The 19,728-nt window shown below is 38.8% G+C and overlaps 1 protein-coding gene across 2 annotated transcripts; it reads left to right on the forward strand.

Annotated features, from left to right (window-relative positions):
* Window positions 1–796: 796 nt before the first annotated feature.
* On the forward strand, window positions 797–19,625 carry uso1 (USO1 vesicle transport factor). 2 transcript variants are annotated; one of them, XM_088006431.1, is made up of 25 exons: window positions 797–1,037; window positions 2,043–2,129; window positions 2,216–2,280; window positions 2,812–2,888; window positions 4,318–4,418; window positions 4,507–4,609; window positions 5,217–5,272; window positions 5,357–5,477; window positions 6,190–6,368; window positions 6,471–6,611; window positions 7,348–7,436; window positions 7,520–7,674; window positions 8,291–8,496; window positions 8,599–8,619; window positions 11,905–12,015; window positions 13,039–13,157; window positions 13,378–13,559; window positions 13,647–13,768; window positions 14,702–14,840; window positions 15,007–15,167; window positions 16,086–16,145; window positions 17,302–17,400; window positions 18,129–18,230; window positions 18,326–18,520; window positions 18,982–19,625. In XM_088006431.1, exons 1-25 carry the CDS (start codon window positions 972–974, stop codon window positions 19,042–19,044), a joined length of 2,820 nt encoding a protein of 939 aa, XP_087862557.1. In that variant the 5' UTR covers window positions 797–971; the 3' UTR covers window positions 19,045–19,625. The 2 variants fall into 2 exon arrangements, with proteins under 2 accessions (XP_087862557.1, XP_087862559.1); XM_088006433.1 differs by lacking the exon at window positions 8,599–8,619.
* Window positions 19,626–19,728: the final 103 nt, after the last annotated feature.

The raw sequence follows: 19,728 nt of genomic DNA on the forward strand, positions 1-19,728 counted from the left end.
TTTTGATTCAAGTATTTTTAATCTCTGGCCTACCTGAACGCATTTTTGTGAATGTTGTTAGGACTGTTATCTTGCATATGAAGGGTTAGGGTTAAACCACCGTGATAAATATCAGTGCCTACAATAGAAATGACAGAATGAAAAGCTATGACATTTATGTCTTCTGGTATCTTCTGAACTTACAACCCAAATTTCACTATCAGTGATAGAATAATATTTGTTTACTGCAGGCGTCCACTTTTAAATGCTTCACTGGACTTGCATCTAAACAAAAGTTCAGACATTATCACCTTGTTTAGTGTTGTAAGATGATTCAAGATTCATAGTCAGTTTTATTTGCAAGAGAGTTAAGATGCAGTTTGAAATTTGTAACTCTACTTTCTTGCAATTTCTTTCTACTAACTTAGAAAATAATTAGTCTGACCTGTGGAGTTATTAGGGAAACAAAGGCTCCTCAACCAGCGTCATTAGATGGTAACAGAGAAATAATTTTAATTTGGATCATTACAAATTTTGTTACTGGTTCACTTCACAATATTCGTTAGGACTGGTAAGAAAATTAGTTCATTACCACCACTAAAGTTTTCTGAAGAGGCTTTAATCTTTGATCATATTATAAATGAATGGGAGTTGATTTAAAAATATTTATTTCAGAGCATAAAAGTCAAAAGAAACAATATTAGCTCTAAAGACTGCAATATATTTTATACACCAATCCAGGTTGGAATAGCATTTTAAAAATCGATGAGTGTACTGGCCCTTTAAATAATCAGCTCCTTCAGCTGCTGATCGGCCACGTATCGCCACGTCTGCGCGCATGCGCACTGGCCTCATTTGTGTTCCGGGGCTCGGTCAGTGAAAGAAATTCGATCAAAGCCCTTCATTTCTCGTTTTTATAAACACTTTCTTGTCACTGAGGCACAAGGTTCTTCCTTTAAACACTCAGAAGCATTGGATATTTAATATTCAGGATGAATTTCTTCAGGGGAGTGATGGGAGGGCAGACTGCCGGGCCGCAACCGTCAGGAGCAGAGACGGTAGGAATGCTAATCAATTAGCTGCTTGTTCGGTCTGTGGCTCATACATTTCACCTAAAGTAAAAACACATTGCTCAATAATGTATGCACACTAACATACACTTGTCTTTTAATGTTAATCTCTATTTTTTTCTTTATATCATTAAAATTACTTATGAGAGGCAGACCTTTCTGAATCAGAAAGCTAGCCATGCTACATAGCAAAAATAGCAAATCTGTCAGTTAGCTGTTGATGCGTGAAATTTACCTGCTAACTGACCTCAAACAGTTAAAAGCTGTGTCGAAGAAAATGGCCAAAAGAAGTTTTATATCACCAGTGTTTAATTTCTAATTCTTCATCCAAAATTCGTTTGAATCACAAACTGTATCACCAGCAGAAAAACGTTACTAAGAACTTTGATCAGATCTAGAGATGGATCAACTGGTAATTCCGCTTTGTAAACCTAAAAACACAATCAGCAGATTCTTCCCTGCAGGCCTACAGCAAAGTATTGATGTGTGTTGCTGCCATAGTCTGTTCAAAGTACTGAAGCTTTTTGCGCTACATGTGCTTTTGATTTCAAAACCAATAATTGTATAATAATTGTAATGTAATTATCAGATTTTATTTAAAGAGCGCTTCTCATATGAGCAAGGGCATAAATTCTAAACAGAATTTAGTCAAATAATAAATGGTTGTAAAAACAGAGGTTGGAGCTAGCAATCTAAATCTATAAGCAATACTTAACAAAAATAGTAAATATATTGAAATAAGAGTGTATTTCTTGAAGTAGTTAAACATAAATAGGTTAACTTAAACTAAGCAGATTTTTCAACAGAAACTGCTGATGTTTTTGTTTAAAACATCAACACCCAACTTCTCTCATCTTAAGGCTTACAGTAAGAAAATACACCCATACTTTATCAACTGCCACCAAAAGTTATTTAAATATAACACCGATACTGTTGTAGAAGAAATTAATTTATTTCACAAATCATTAGTTGTTTTTTTCTCCCTGTGATCAGATTCAGAAACTGTGTGACCGGGTCGCCTCTTCAACACTACTAGAAGATCGCAGAGATGCCGTCCGAGCGCTTAAGTCTCTCTCAAAGGTAAAAATAAAAAAAGAGGTGGTTATCTTTCTGAAAGGTACGGTGGAGTACTGTTTCCAGAAACTGAAATTTTGACCTTTTTGCAGAAATATCGTATGGAAGTTGGCACACAGGCAATGGATCACTTGATAAACATTCTGCAAACCGACAGGTATGCAAAGGTTCTGCAATATTACTGTGCATTGCAAAATAACAGATTTTGCAGGAGGGAGGAAATAAGTGTTTGATTGAAGCTACCATGTTTAAGGTTGTTCACATAAAACCAAGCAGTCTCAATTTGTATTCATTTGAATTAATTTTAATGTGGAGAATGATTGTCAAATGGCCTGCACTTGTATAGCGTTTTATCAAGTCCTCAGGCCTCCAAAGTGCTTCTCGCTACATTCAGTCATTCACATGCTGATTGTAGCAAACCACTGGATAGTAGCTGCCCCAGATAGGGAGCAGCTACTTTTTGCTCTTCTTTTCCCATTTTCAACTTTAGTTAGTAAAAAAAAAATCTTCTGCTGAACAAACAATGATTTTACCTACAGGCTCTTTGTAGGTTAAATGTTGACCTACAGAGAGCCTGCTTCTAGAGTTTTAGTGCAGTGTGTTGCAGCAATTGTTTATATTTGCTTGGTTTCACAATTTAGAAATGAAATGCGTTTAGTAAACAATGTTGCTCTTTTAAATTCAACAGATCTGACTCAGAAATCCTGGGATATGCTTTGGACACACTCTACAATGTAATCAGTAACGATGAGGAGGAAGAACAAGGTACTACTGGTTTCATCTCATCACACGAGGCAGAAATTACTGCAAAGTTTCACTATTAAACAAAACCTAGTCAGAATATTGTTCCTCCTCAGTGTTTGGCAGCTGCAGATTCAGTTTTATGTTTGCATGTGTAAAAGTGTTGAGTTGGACCACATTCAGTCTGCATCCTCTCCTCCATATATGGATCGTGACTGCGTCGTGTAAAGACTCGTGTCTCTCTCTTCTCTTTCATGTGTTAACCCTACAGATGAATCAGAAGGTAAAAATATTTTACTGTGCATGATGCAAACACTTTTAACCACCAACTCCTGCCAGTTATCCATGATCCTTTTGTTTTGGATGTGGAAGGAAGTTCATTATTATTTTTGTTGGGATTTTTTACACTTTGAGCATCCTAAAAAACATTTGAATTACTCAGATGTGTTTTTATGGCATGCCTTCATGAGAATCTGTCAGCTGTGGCATAAATTAAAAGCATTTCCTCCTTCTCATCCTTCCCTCTCTGTCACAGGAAACCATGTTATGTTTGTTCATTACTGAAATAAATGCACCTTTGCTGTTGATAAATTACTAAACACGTAACCAAGTTCCCTAAAATCCAGGAAGGTGTTTGAGTTGCAACACCAACGCTTTGCTAACCCCACAGTGCTCTCTGCTGAATCTTTCCTCAAAGTTCTCAGTCTTTCTTTGTTTTTTGCAGTAAATGCTTATATTTTTATGTAGTTAATTTTTTATTTATTCACTGCTTTGTCAAGTATTTACTTTTTCAGATCATCTCAGTTCTAAATATGTTTTGTTTTTTAAGTTATTAAAATCTGTGGATTTACAGGAACAGAAACTAAATATTTATCTGTCCACATTCCAAATATATCAACCAAATATATCCCAATATGCAGAAGGGAAACCTTCTTAGCCACGCTGTGTAGAAGGTAATATCTAGTCTTCCTATTGTTCAGCGAATCAGTACCAAGGAAAATGAATGGCACTCCTTGATTGGCTGCTTTCTAAACACCAGCCAGTAGCATGTGAAGTAGCATTGCACTTAAATATTTTAACCTCCCAAACTACATTTTTTCAGGGACGCTCTACTTGTCTGAAAAAAATCCATGAATAACTTAATTACAGTCCTTTGAAAAAGTCCGTGAATACTGAACCATGTAAAGTTGGTAGTCCAGTGGAGTGTGAATCTCGTCCCGTATCGTCTTGGCTCAGCCACACAGTTTATGACTGATCAGCACAGATCAGAACTGATATAGTTGTTCATAACTGTGGAAGAAACCTTTTTTACGATCCATTTCCATCATGAAACCAAGCTGCTTTTTATAAACTACCACCATATTCCTTAAAGATGGGAGCTTCCAGAAAGTGTGCTTCCTCTTGGAGTATTTAAATAAAATCTTATCTGAGATGGGGAATTTCCTTTTGCCAGATGAAAACGCTCAGAAGCAGGCCGACGACCTTGGGACCCAATTCACAGAGACATTCATCCAGGACCCAGAGCATATAACCCTGCTCCTCACCCTGCTGGAGGTACTGCAGTAGCAACACGCCAGCCATGTCTGAGCTGCAGAGCTGTCTGCACTTCAGTGCACTGGTTTTATTGTTTTTTGTTTTAAAGGAGTTTGACTTCCATGTGCGCTGGCCCGGCGTAAAGCTGCTTACTGCTCTCCTAAAGAACCAGGGTGTCCAGGTGCAGGGGATCATTCTCGTCAGCCCGATGGGTGAGTTTCCTCCCAACGCTTCATGTTTTCACTCCCAGGCCTTTAGGAGTCACTCTTATGTTAACAAATTCCTCCTTATTTCACCTTGATTATGGTGACTAATCAATTATTTTTGCCGTTTAATAGATTGGTCTGGCGATTAATCGGATTCAAAAATGGCACATACTACAGATTTTTTATTTAACCACTTAAGCCTGTTTTATACAGTAATAGAAGTGCATTAAAAGATGCAAATTAATAATTCAATTTCTTTTTAAATAAGAAAACAAACATTTTAATACCGAAAATGGAATACCATTCCTTTAGTAAATAGGAAGTGCGTGAAGCTAAAACTATTCCACTTGAGGATGTTTTGCTAAAACATGTTTGCGGACACAGATGTTTTTACCTTAAATGTGGAGATTTGGATTAATTACTGCTCTAGATCTGTTTTTCACCAAATTGCTGATTTTGGGTTTGTTTGCTCCTGTCATAGATTGCTAAATTAGTTGACGATTATTTCAATAATCCATTCATCACGATTAATCCTTTTAATTGTTCCAGCTTTACTTGAAAGCTGTTTATTTATTCATATTTGATTGAGAAATACATTAATTTCCTTCCATAGGTGTTTCCAGGTTAATGGACCTTTTGGCGGACTCGAGGGAAGTAATTCGTAATGATGTGAGTATATTTGTGAAGTTCTCCAGAAAGTAGATGTCTGAACGGATCTGTGACAGCTGCTAAATGCTGTTTGCTCTCCGTTAGGGCTTATTGCTGCTTCAGCAGCTGACCAAAGGCAACGCAGCCATTCAGAAGATCGTGGCGTTTGAGAACGCCTTTGAACGTCTGCTGGATATCATCACAGAAGAAGGCAGCAGTGATGGAGGTGAAAAGACTACTGAACGGTTAAAGTTGGTTGTTGTTCCATATAATGACATATTTTCAGTAGAAATACATCATTGGTAGGCAAAAATGAATGTTTCATTGTGACTTGTTCTTTCACCAGTAACGTCTCAAACATTTAGGAGAGGGATCTTTGAAGTATAATAATAATAAAAATCATGCACCTAGGCTTATTTTATACCTTGGATGTTATCCTTTTGTTTGCTTTTGTAGATCAGTCTTGAGCATAAGAATTTGGCTTTTTTCACCAAGATAGTTTACAAAAATAAAGTTTTTAAAGGCACAGCATATTGTTCTGCCAATGAGCATCAGTTTTATACTTTAAAATGGTCTTGCTTTTTGCACACATTCAAACCAGAACTGGTGATTTTCAGTGGATGTTTTTTGTTTTACTCTGGTCATTAATCATTTAGCTTTAAAAAAATCAAGGATTTGCCAGTGTTGTCAACACACCAAACAATTTAGCACAGAACCCATTTAAATTGTATTTTTGGGCACAATTTGTTTAGTTAAATCTTTAAAATCTCACCAAGTTGATTCATGCTAATTGTACAGCTGGAAATGAGGGGCCAAATGTCAAACAGGAACTTTGAATTTTCCTCAGAAAGCCCAGAAACTGTTGATAAAACGACTTGAAGCCAGACATCTTGGAGGCTCCTCTTCATTTCCTGATCCGTTGTCGTCTCTGTGTCCAGGCATCGTGGTTGAGGATTGTTTGCTGTTGCTTCTGAACCTGCTGAAGAACAACAGCTCCAACCAGAACTTCTTCAAGGAGGGCTCCTACATCCAGAGGATGAAGCCGTGGTTCGAAGTCGGGGACGATAACTCCGGCTGGTCAGCACAGAAAGTCACAAACCTCCACCTCATGCTGCAGGTAGCGCACAAACTGTTGCTTTCAATCTAAATTAGCAACCAGATTAGATTTAGCAGCACATATGACTGTTTTTTTTAAATATTTTTTTTAACATTATCCCAGCTGGTGCGAGTGATGGTGTCACCTGTGAACTCACCTGGAGCCACAGCCAGCTGTCAGAAGTGCATGTATCAGTGTGGCCTGTTGCAGCAGCTGTGTACCATCCTCATGGCGACCGGTGTCCCTGCCGACATCCTCACAGAGGTAATAACCCCAACAGGACTCTCAGATTACACATTCATAACCCCACCTGGCAAAACTATGTGACATTTACCATGTTGTGACAGGGCCTGCCATGAAAAATTACTTTAGTAACCGATTTAAAGTATTTCTAAAGTGGCACAACAAAATCAGTGTTTTTGATTGTAGAAAAATCACAAAAATAGTTGCAAAATCCTTGAGGGACAGATGGATGGTGATAAATTATGTTTTGAGACCATTTTCTAGTAATTTGTTGGTAATGGCATGTTAATGTAAGTACACCCTCTCAAAGACCAGTAAACTTTCATATTGTAAAGAACACTTACCACTGGAGCTGGAAGATATTTTAAATATTCAAAATACAGAAAAACAAAAATGATAACTTAAATGGGGGACAAAACCTCCTTAAAACCAAAACCATAAATAAAATTAAAAAACAAAATTACTCTTCAAGAAATAATCAGAATTTTAATTTAATATGCGATTAATTGATTAATTGCGACAGCCTTAACTGTGCTTTGAGATATTTTGTGTCTTTAGATGTGCAACGTTGCAGCTATAACTAGTTCTGTTTATTCTAGGGTGTGAATGCACATGCTTGCCACACTTTTCAGATCCAAGTTGGTCCTTTGCATCAAATCCCAATAAAATACCTTGAATTTTCCATTAATAACATGACTGAAATGTGAAGGCGTTCCAAAACGTTTCCAAGTTCTGATTCGGCTGTTTTTCCTCCCAGACAATAAACACAGTTTCCGAGGTCATCAGGGGGTCACAGGTCAACCAGGACTACTTTGCTTCTGTCAACGCCCCGTCGAACCCTCCGAGGTAAACGCAGCCGCCATGTTTTGAAGCTTCCACCCGCTTCTGACTGGTTTTCCTTCAGGGATGTGTTGGGATGTTTGTTTCAGGCCGGCCATCGTGGTTCTGCTGATGTCCATGGTGAACGAGAGGCAGCCGTTCGTGCTGCGCTGCGCCGTCCTCTACTGCTTCCAGTGCTTCCTTTTCAAGAACCAGAAAGGTCAGGGGGAGATTGTCGCAACCCTGCTGCCCTCCACCATCGACGGTACGTTTCCTGTTCACATCCTTCGTGGTTCGACCTAGGACAGGGGTTGATTGTTAGACTTTTGCTGAGGTAGATACGATCGGTGGAGAAGATCGGCTCCACATGTAAGTATCAGCCCATCACCGATCTCCCAAAACGAAGGAAATCGGCTGGCCAATGAATTGGTGCATCCCTAGTTCAAAGTGCTTTACATCATAAAAACATCACATAGTCAACAATTGAGAAAAACCAGTAACATGCATTACATTTTGTCAAATGCCGTCATTAAAATCATCAATTCTTTGGTAAAAGACCAAAGAGACACTTCTCTTGCTGGAGTTTGTTTTGGTTGTATCTACCCAGAATTCCCTGCGCTGTAGTCCGTTTCCTGTTTTTGAAGCAGTCTCTGGTCCACTTGCGTTCACATATGCATTCAAACCACCAGAGTTCACTTCTGCCGAACTGGGATCGAGGGTTTCTAGGCTAACCAGAGTTGATGTTTTTGGTCGATTGGGGATTCACACCTCCCGATCTGAACCAGACTTCCAAGACAAACGGACTGGAGTTTGATTAAAGTGGACCAAACAGGGCTGGTGTGAACACAACCTTACTCATTCTTCCTCTTTGTTTCCTGCAGCTAACTCCATCTCAGCCGGCCAGCTGCTGTGCGGCGGCCTGTTCTCGGCGGACTCTCTGTCTAACTGGTGTGCGGCCGTGGCTTTGGCTCACACGCTGCAGGACAACCTGACCCAGAAGGAGCAGCTGCTCAGGGTGCAGCTCGCCACCAGCCTGGGCAAGCCGCCAGTCTCGCTGCTGCAGCAGTGCACCAACATCCTGTCTCAGGTAGAGAACGCCTCCTGCCTTCGCCTCTTTCAGGCTGGGTGCTTCTGGGTAGCGTAGCTGTAACTCTGAAATGCGAAGCTCAATGAAGTTGTGGTTTTTCAGGGAGATAAGATCGTCCGGCGGGTGAGTAAAGTGCCTCTGCAGTGTGTATGTGTGTGTTTTTGAGTCTTTGGGTGGTCGTTTTTGGCTTGGTCTGAATAGTAGGGGTCTCTGGGTTCCCACATGTTGGTGAAACTTGCTTCCCTTTAACCTTTTAGCGCCCTGCTTTGCCCCTAATGTAAAGCCTCGGTAGTGTAACACAGACATTTTGGTTGCATTGACTGACCACAGAAACGCACAGAAAACAAGAGAGGTAGACAGGAGAGCAACAGAAACTACTGCTGCTGCTGGTTGTTGTCGTCCTAACGGCTGAATTGACATGACGCCGACTTCGCCCTCATGTGGACGAAGCGCAATCCTCCATCAATCATTCCAGGGCGTTTTTCATCAACTGACCAATTGGCGGTCCCAATTTGCCTGGAAGTAGACGCACCACTTATCTGAAGGAGCTGACCTTCAACAACATTGCTAATGCTTATCATAGCAAACACGCTGCGGTCAGAGACAATTTGAGGAAAATAATAGGAAATCATGGCCAATTAGAGGGTGGATTGCCATTTCTTAGGTTTCAAAAACCCAAACGGAGTCTGGAGTAACGCAAGAAATGGATCAATTCCTTCAGCCGACCTCATGTCCAGTTGAATGAAGCTGTGATCAACAGCAGCTACCACATGTTCATCTGAATGAAGGTAACTGGCAGTAAACATCCAATTTTTTTGTCTTGGCAACACTTATTGATAGTCAAATCAAAGATTATTAAGCGAAGGTAGTCATGCTTGATTTTATGTGTAGATTTCAATGTTAGCTCTATGGCAGCATGTAAGCATGCTGCAGTAACTGCGGTATTTACATTTGAGCACCGTTTTATGCTACTGTTTATTTTTTGTGCATTTTCCTGATGGCAGATTTTCACAAGCCGGTTTCATTAAATTATTACTCACCCGTTTTCTACGTGTAAAATGCATTCACACTCTCATCCAGTGAGGCGTTATGTCCCTCATCATTTTTCCTCTTAGGCTTTATCGTTGATTTCTCTGTTGTTTCTCGATAAAACTTTATAGGCCTGATATATGACTTCTTTTTTTATTTATTTTCTGGGCCTTCATCTTTGACTCAGTGTTGGCTGATAAGGCAAAAATTACTCAAAGCATGTCTTTGGTACCACATTAAGTTCCACTACCTCTGCTATTACAACACTGTTTGTTAGGGGTTTGCTTTACTTTCTCATGGGGGCGGAGTCGGCATCATGTCAGTTGTCTCTGTGCTACCAGCTCTGAGGAAGTTTGTGCTGTGGCTAATCTGGGGTCTTGTCCTCTTCAAGTTAGGAGCTTTTGCTGTTATTGTTCTTAATTATGCAAGTCTTTTTTTCACAAGTTACTTTTTAAATTCCAGTAGGGTCCAACAGAACCTTTGTGGGAAAAAGCACTTCTCTTCATTAACTTGATTATGACTGTTATGTAACTTAAGACCTTTTATACACTGGTGCATTCACTGACCAGAAGATACAAACAAATGCAGATATATAAATGCTAAACCTTCACAACACACTAAATCTGCAAAGTCTGTTTTAATCATCTGCCTGACAAATTACGTTCTTTTTAGTCTGCAGTATTACCGTCCTGGGAACTCATCGTATTTGTCTTACGCCTTCGCTGTCGCCTCAGTAGACATGTCGGATGATGAGGTCGCATGTTAGCAAACGAAGCTGAAATAAAACTGATTTAATATTTAAAATGTCAATCAGAAGAACCAAAATACAAAGTTATGTAAGATTCTGATATTTTAATGGTTAAAATGAAAAATTAATATCATTCAAAAATAACAAATTCAGTTAGAAAAATAACTTTTCCAAATTGTTTTTTTTTTTTTTCAATTTAAAAACTAGCACTTACAGAAGGTAGTGTACATTTGTTAGACAGGGTGACATATGTAAAATTTTATGGTGTTGACTTTACTTGAAATAGTTCAGCAGGTAACCAAACAAAGCTGGTGTATAAACAAGAGGTCTCACTTTCACATAAACTGTGTTCCTTTGTCTCTCTGGTGCATTTTTGGTTAAAACCAACTGATTTCTTTCTGAGAAACACAATGGTTCAAAAAGTCAGACTAGCTGTGATATGACCGTTCTGACTGCAGATGCGTTGAAAATGACGACACATATCAGAATTAATACCACTATGGAAGTGGCACAAATCTTTTTTTTTTTTTTTTTTTTGTGGTGAAAAGATCAGCATGGGGTCATTCAAACTGCCGTGGAAAAATCAGATTTTGGTCAGATTTGCGTAACTTAGATTCTGGAAATTAAAAAAAAAAATCTATATTTTGCTGCTGTTTTGATGAAAAAAGTTAATTCTGATCGTCCACATGAAATAAACTGATTCGAGTTTTTGTTTTTGGCCTTTAAACTTGGAACGCGCCATAGTTTGCTTATTTGATTCTTGTTTCATTTTTCTGTTTCCTCATTTTTTGCATTTCGTCGCATTTGGAGACTAAAGCTGAGAAGGTGACTTTTCAAAGTTGTTGTATTACTTAAAGCAGATAAGTTTTATTTTCCCCTCTGCTCTTCCGTTGCTCAGATTGTCGTTAATCACGCTTGTCTACCATTGTTTTCACAGCAGGAAACATGTTTCTTCTCGTCGTAAAGCATGCTGAGCATTTTTAATGCATCAGGATGCAGCTTATACAACATTTTTTATTTTTACATCACGGCACCTTTTTCACTACAGCTTCTTTTCTGCTTAAAATATACTACTACTTAGGGAAAAACAGATTTTAATGGGATTGAATTGATTCCTTTCTGAAAAGCATATTTAGTTGATTTTGTTTTGCATGTTTTGCTACAAATTAAACATTCAGCTTTAATTTGCAAAACAATAAAATTTTGAATTTGTGATCCTTTTTAAATGAGTTTTACCCTGCAGGCCTGCATGCTAACCTGCTTTAACTAATTATAACCATATTAACAGTGGATGCCTTTTGAAGCATTGCTTTGATACATTAACCCAATCCTGGAAACTGAAAAAATAAACAAAAAAACATTGTTCACATTGTTTTTTACCTCCTTTATGTCAGGATAATAAATTGGATTATTATTTTTTTAATTATTATTTTATACTTTTTTCTTGTTTTTGGGGTTTATTTTGCTACTCTGTCCACTTTTTAAGAAATATATCCTCCTGTTACTTGAAAGCCTTCAATTTGATCACATTTCCTTACGAAGAAGTGTTTTTAGAACAAAATGGTGGGATTGTTCTTCGGCAGCTCGCTGATGTTTGAAAACGTTTGCTTCCTCTTCCTCTCTTTCTGCAGGGCAGCAAAGTACAGACCAGGGTGGGCCTTCTCATGCTGCTCTGCACGTGGATCAGCAACTGTCCCATCGCTGTCACACACTTCCTGCACAACCAGGAAAATGTTCCCTTCGTATCCTTCATTTCAAACGCCTTTTCTGCTTTTCACTCGGATCTGCTGCTCAGTCTGTGGCATGTTGGGTTCGTCCTGCACAGGTTGTTTTGGACTTTTTATAGGCATTGTAAAGTAACAGGGATGAATGGTACTGTACATGCAGAGCTTCTGAACTAGGAAAAATGTATCTGTTATTCCAAGTAGGAATGAAACAATCTGATTAATCGTGATGAATCAGTTATTGAAATAACCGTTAACTAATTTAGTAACCCAGACTCTAAAAAGGCCATTTGCTGAAAGAAAACGTATTCAGAGCAGTAATTAAGCCAAAATTAGACAAAAATATGTACACATTTTACATTTAAGATGTAAAAAAAACTCATCAGAACTTTTCATGTGGCAGTTTTAGCTTCACCTGGTTCAATTTCTGTAAAAAAACCCAAAACTTTAAAGAATCTCCTGTTAAGCACCTTTTCTATCCACTTATTAATCTGTTAATCCAAAATTAATCACCAGATTCTTCCTACACTTAACTGTATTAATGTTAAGTCGAGCAGAAATGACTGAACGTTTCACTTGCTGATGTTAGAAGTTTGAATCCTTTGCTACAAATCATCAAGCTTAAAGGAATGCTGTGCTGTTGCATTTTAGGCAGTAAAATGTTTTTTGTATTTAAATTGGAATTTAATTCATTTGGATCTTTTAATATATTTCTAATATTGCATAAATATGTAGTAAAATAAAAAACTGCAGAATATGCCAGTTTTTTATCTAATTAATGGTTAGAATACTTAATAAAATAATTCTTTGCAGCATTAATTTCTACAAAAAAATAAATTATGATAGCGGAGACCTGGCTGCATAAAAGATGTCAAAGCTTTATTTGTTACTCTAATTACTTAAAAAATAAAAGCAAACAGAAAATGCCTCCAAAATTATCCAAAGTTATGCAAGAATAAGTTTAATTTGTTTGAAATGTCCCCGTTAACCTGCGGCAGTGCTCATCCTGAGGGTTGGTCCTTGACGTTGGGGCTGCTGCAGCTGACGGCTCAGATCTCAGAGAATCTGGGAGAAGACGAACGGCTCGTCCAGGGTCTGTGCGCTCTCCTGCTTGGGATCTGCATCTACTATAACGACAACTCACTGGAAAACTACACCAAGTAAGTGTCCCTGTGTCAGAGAACGAACACGATAAGCTGTCTTCTCAGAAGGACCGAATGCAAATGTTACTTTTTCCATGTCTATTATCGGCTATTGACAGTCCAGAAAGTTACTGGTTAGCAAATTTGTCCCAAAAATAACCTGGTAAGATTTTTTGTTTTGTTGCAGTGGAGTGTTCCTTTAAAACAACCTGCTCAGAGTTTTCATTTTCTCGTTCAGGGAGAAGCTAAAGCAGCTGATCGAGAAGCGCATCGGGAAGGAAAACTTTGTGGAGAAGCTCGGTTTCATCACCAAACATGAGCTGTATTCGCGGGCGGCGCTGAAGCCGCAGCCCGTTTTCCCGTCTCCGGAACAGATGCTGTTCGACCACGAGTTCACCAGGCTGGTCAAAGAGCTGGAAGGTCTGTCCTCACTGCAGACCGGCCCTTCTGGAAGGTTTTTATTCAACCAGACAGAAGAGATGCAGATTCTCTTTCTGCTGCACACAGGTCTGATAACCAAAGCTGTCCACAAGTCCAGTGAGGAGGAGAAGAAGGAAGAGGAGGTGAAGAAGACGTTGGAGCAACATGATAACATTGTAACTCAGTACAAAGAGTTGATCAGAGAACAGGTAACTCCTGAAATCTATAAACAATTCACTGCAAAAATACAAAATCTTACCAAGTAATTGTGGTCTAGTTTCTCAGCACACTTTAAATAAGACAAAACTAAGTTAGAAATAGGAGGTTTGTTTAAGTCAATAATTCTGTACTATTGAGAAAAAAATAATACGGAATAAGTACTTGGAAGTACTTATTCCATTGGCATTTTCACTTTTGGGAAAAATGTTTTGCTGTAAGTGAAATAATCATCCAGGGAACTAGAACTTCATCAATATCAAGTAATTATTGACCTCAAGCTCCTGTAGGCCCTTTGCATGTTGTTGTTTACATCCGGAAACAGACGATTCTTTGGCCATTGCGCTGCTGCAGGGGAACAATCCTGTTAAAATGAAACTTGGAGATGTAAATATTAATTTTGTGCAGTGCGCCACACAAAGGGAAAAATAACGCAGAAACACCGTTGAACAACTCAAAACCGCTGGTATTCCTTTTTTTGTCACTCTCTGTGTCAGCTACGCTACACACAGACTTGTTGCCATAGCAACTGACAACAGCAGCACTATATGCATCAGGATCCAGACATTTCCCACACAAAGAACCGTTACAGTTTCATGTTTTTAGGCTTAATAATAAGTGATGCTGTGTTAGATTAGCTACTTGCTGCTATTGGCTAATCTACCACAGCAGTAGATTAACTCATCTAAACTCCTGCTCTACTGATGATCTGTCAGAGCTGGTGTTTCGGACGCCTTTTTTTATTTTTCCTGCCAGGGATCTATATCTTGCTGAAAAGTTACTTGTAGGTTAATTTTGTCTTATTTATTTGTACTAAGATATTTTCACTAGAAACTGTATGAAAATTACTTGGTAAGATTTATTGTTTTTGCCTCAGGTGTTTATTCTTTGCCAGCATGTTGAGTCTCTTTGTATTTGATGATCAGGACGCTCAGATTCAGGAGCTGAAGGAGAAAGTTTCATCGATGACGACTCAGACCGAACAGCTGCAGGCTACAGTCAGTCAGCAGCAGTCTCAGATTCAGCAGCACAAAGACCAGTACAACATCCTGAAACTCAAGCTAGGTGGGTCCGTCTGTTGGTGTCTAAATGAGGAGGATCATGGTCTGTCTCTACCTGATTTTATTCAGAATCAAATTTAATAAGCTTAATTCATGCTCCTGAACATCAAATCATATTTTTCATCTAAAGGAACATAATTTGTCTGACAGTTTTTGGTCTTTGTGTTCAGGTAAGGAAAACCAGAGTCAGTCTAGCCAGGGGGACACTCAGGTGAACGGGCTGCAGACGGAGGAGCTTTCTCAGCTCAGGGAGGAGCTGGAGGAGCTCCGGAGGCAACAGACGCTCCTGCAGACGCAGCTCAGCGAGAAAGATGCGCTAATCGACAGCCTGGTCAGTAGCATGGCGCTGCTCAGCTGTTCTAAGGACCTTAAATTTTTCATTTTGCATCTTCTATTTGTGTTATTTCATTACACCATCAACAGTAGCTGATGTCATTGTGAGGATCTGACACCTTTAGCAGTGGCTGTCGATGTTAGCAGGAGCTAACGCCATTAGCTAAGGCCATTAGCGCGAGCTAACGCAAAATCAAACTAAATTGGAAGGTAATGAGTGGATGTCTAAGTGATATTGAAGCATTCTTTGAGTCTTTATAATGCCCTGTTGTAAACAGTTTGAGTTAGAAACTAGAGCTTCAAACTCTTGGATTGCCATTTCCAAGCAGCAGCTGCACACATGCTGGATTTTCCATCTGAGTCTCCCCTTTTTCTGTTTGGGCCACCTCAATTTCCATTTCATTTCTGCTTTTCCTTCATTTTGGTCTGAACGAAACTCGTCGATCAGAAATGACTGCTTTGACTGGACAGAGCTAGCGCCGTAGCGCCTAGCATACGTCATCTATACAGAATGAATTTCAGCGTAAACAAAATGACTATTTTTTATTTATAAAAACTAAAAGGCCTTAAGTATTTTTTACCGCACTGTTTTTTTAAAATAATTTTTTACTCAAATTCTAATGTTAAAACTAATCATGGATCCTTTTAAAGCTGTGGCAGCAACTAGGCAACATTAATTAGTTTAAAATAGGATTTACATAATTTCCCAACCTGGATGTGTATTAAAAAGAAAAATCTTTACATTTGCATCATATTAGTCATATTTGTGTGCAAATATGACTAATATTTGCACATATGACTTAAATCATGATTTAAATCAGGATTTAAGTCATGATTTTTAAATCCATGATGTAAAAATCATGGAGTTAACATGATTTTTAAATGGTTTTTTTTTGTGTGTGTGTTTTTAATACAGAAGTCGGCAGCAAAAGCAGCTGAGGGTCCAGCAGGATCAGACAACACTGAGCTTCTCCAGGTGGGATTCATGACCTCAACTTTCACCTCTTCACAAACTTCAGCTTTACTTTAGAACAGGGGAACCCAAAGTCGGTCCTTGGGGGGCAGCATCCTGCATGTTTTAGTTCTCTCCCTGGTTTAATGCACCTGGATCAAATGATGGCTCATTAGAGGCCTAAGAGGAACATTGACTTGCTGAGGAGGTTGTTACAACCACTAAGGAGAGAACTAAAACATCCAGGATGCCGGCCCTCGAGGACCGACTTTGGGCTCCCCTGTTCTAGAAGGAAAACCTTAATCTCAGGAAGTAAAAGAAGCTCTTATGAACTTCATTTATTTCATCCCTACTAGTTACAGGTCCCTGCATTTGATTGTCTTCTGGTTGAAACATTCAGCAAAAACAACTAAAAATATCTAACACAGATCGATCACATACGTTCAAAATAAAAATAAAGTTCAAAACAAACGAATGATGCTGCTTGAAAACCTACGAAAGGACATGCACTTCCATATGTTAAGCAACAATTATACGGGAAAAACACAATATTAGATTAATAAGAATGATTCAGTATCGTTGTTAAGCAATTAATCAATAACATCATAAATTAACATGACGAATGAAAGTGAATAATTTTGAATTACTGAGTTACTTCATTTAATTTCCTTTTAGGATCAATAAAGTATTTTGAATTTGATATTTTCTGAAGTGAAATTTTGTTTAGACAGACTTCATACTGCATTTTATTTACGGTTTTATTTTGGATATTTAAAATATTTTCCAGTTCCGGTGTTTAAATGTTCTTTATAAGTTTATAAGTCTTTGACAGGCAATTATGCCATTATCAACATATTCCTTTAAAATCACGATAACAATTTTATCGTTTTTCCCCAATAATCACTGGAACAATTTATCATCGTTCCAGGCCTCGTAGTTGTTTTTTCTAAATACTTTCTTAAATTCATTCTTCTGATGTATCTCTAATACATTTTTCAGTAAATTATTCCATTTACAGAAAATTTGATTGTCCTTTTGGAAATATAAATCTACCTTTGATTGTATGTCTAATTTGATTAAAAAAAAAACAAATGACAATATATAATCTTTGACCATTTTGAACTTATGATGTTTCTTTTGAGTGATGTTTTAAAATGAACCTGAGTTTTGTCTGTTGCAGGAACTGGAGGCATTAAAGAACCAGGTTCAGACCCATTTGGCAGAAATCAGCCACCTGAAGGCCGAGAGGCAGGAGCTGCTGAGGAGAGCGGAAGCAGGGGTAAAGGTCATCAAAAATTATAACGACGTGACGTTCAGGACGCAAAAACACCAAATCTTACCAAGTATTTCTGTCTGGGTTCTAGTGCAAACATCTCAATACGCTCGAAATAAGACGATGGGGCCTCAGAAAGCTGACAGTGAAGTTTATGGGATTCAATGTTTTTCATTTTTGCCATCTTACATTTTTTGTCATAATTTTTGTTTTTTGTTGTTCAGTACTTTTTTATACAAGTTAAAATAATTATTTCTGATTCTCATTTTCTTATTGGCTGCTGGTCAAATTCAGAAAATCCATTTTCTGAATTCAGAAAATTTATTTTCTGAATTTATTTCCAGAAAATTCATTTTCTGAGTTACGTAGCAAGAAAGAAATGGAAAAGTCTGAGAAAAAGATGAAAGGAACTGGAAAACATGACAACTGTGGGAATAAAAGAAAATATTACATGTTTTCTTAAAATCAAAAGAGGGGATTGTGATAAAAAAAAATTATTTTGTAGTACGTAATGTTATATGTAAAAGGTTTGCTAGTAGAACTATTACTTTTTAATTGACATTCAAGAATTACTGACTCAAATTAAGCTCTTATTTCTTGCTAAAAAGTTACTTTTAAATCAGTTTGATCTTATTTCAAATATAATAAGATTATTTGCACTAAAAACTAGACAAAAATACTTTTGCTGTTGGAGTGTTAATCCCAGATGTTTAATTTCTGGTGTCTTCTTCCAGCCCTCTGACACAGCGCCCCCTAGTGACGGCTCCTCAGATGCAGCCAAGGCAGAACTGGAGAACCGACTGGCGGCTCAGACAGCGGAGATGGAGCAGCTGAAGGTGTGACGATCGGACCTTTGTCTTTCTCTCCGTGTGAATCAGCCGCCGCCGCGTCTCTCCTACCGTCTCTCTCTTTCTCCTCGGTGCTTATTCAGGAGAGTCGATCAGGACTGGAGCAGCAGCTGGCAGCGGCCACCAGCACGGCGGCCATCTTGCAGACGGAGAAGGCCAAGCTGCAGACGGAGGTCCAGGAGTCCAAGAAGGAGCAGGACGACCTGCTGATGCTGCTGGCGGACCAGGACCAGAAGATCCACAGCCTCAAGCAGAGACTCAAAGACCTGGGAGAGACGGTACGGAAACATTCACTGGAGGTCAAACAAGGTCAAAAAACTTTACTGGAGGTCAAACAAGGTCAAACCTTTACTTCCCTCCTTCCTCCCTCCCTTCCTATTTTCTTTCCTTCCTTCCCATCCTTGATTCCTTTCTCCTCCTTTCCTTCCTTTCTGTTCTTCCATCCTCCATTCTTTACATATTTTCTGGGTTTGTCTCTTTTTTCTTTCCTTTTTGTTAGTTTCTTTCCTAGTTTTGTTATTTCCTCCTCACTTCCCTTTGTTGATTCCTTCCTTTCTTTGTTTCTTCCCTCCCTTCTTTACATCCTTCCTTGTTTTAATCTTCTGAGAAGTTTCTCCATCAGCGTCTTTAACCAGAAACATGAATCTCTGTCACGACCTCCCAGGGGTCAGAGGTCGCCGTCTGACCTGGCTCTGTTCTGTCTGTTTGCTCTAGTTAGACTGTGGCCCTTCCCTTACAGGTGGAAGATGAAGACGACCTGCGGGACCAGACCTCTGACGAAGATGACGAAGACGAGGATTAGAGAGGAAACACTACAGAGAGAAGAAGAAGAGACTTCCTGCCTGAGAACCGGAGGACCGGCTTCGCGCTCGCCGATCCGGTTTCTTCTCCCGGCTGCCATGTTGTCTTCGTTTCCCCGCGTGTTGAGTTTCTGGACGTTTCTGTGTTCAAGCTGAGGTTTTTCTGAGGTTTAAGCTCGTCAGCGCGTTCATCTCCACAGTGTTCCCCCGTCGGCATTTTATTTTATTCTGCTGTTCTACGTTTTCTAATCACAAACACAGAGTCTAGGTTGATTTTAACATCGTTGAAGTGGGAAATCGGCTGTGGAGGAGTTTGGAAAGTAGCACACTTCACCTGGATTTCCTCCATTTCATCTCGACGGCTAAACCGCTCTACGATATGCTGCAAAACACTGAAAAACATGTAAAGACCACGGAAAATAAGACGTATTTTTTCAACTTTTTGTGCAGTTCTGGCATCCAGCTTCTGTATGATACTGTGTAACTTATCAATTTAAGAGCCACATTGAAAATAATTAATAATCTATCTGTATGCCGTATGGAAAAATATTTGTAGATAAATTAAATTTTACTAAATCTACAACCCAAGACATTTTGTGTTTGTTTTTCGCTGACTTTTCAGGGAAGGTACATTTATTTACAAGGCACCTTTCATTCAGATTGCTTTACAGGAAATTAGAAATATC

This window comes from Poecilia mexicana, unplaced genomic scaffold (assembly GCF_051168715.1).
Source record: "Poecilia mexicana isolate PSO_F unplaced genomic scaffold, ASM5116871v1 scaffold_1, whole genome shotgun sequence".
NCBI classification, from domain to species: domain Eukaryota; kingdom Metazoa; phylum Chordata; class Actinopteri; order Cyprinodontiformes; family Poeciliidae; genus Poecilia; species Poecilia mexicana.

Coding starts and splice junctions, on each gene's coding strand:
- uso1 (XM_088006431.1), top strand. CDS start 972: ATGAATTTCTTCAGGGGAGTGATGGGAGGGCAGACTGCCGGGCCGCAA. Junction 7,437..7,519: donor GCCCCGTCGAACCCTCCGAG/GTAAACGCAGCC, acceptor TGTTTGTTTCAG/GCCGGCCATCGTGGTTCTGC. Junction 14,841..15,006: donor CATCCTGAAACTCAAGCTAG/GTGGGTCCGTCT, acceptor CTTTGTGTTCAG/GTAAGGAAAACCAGAGTCAG.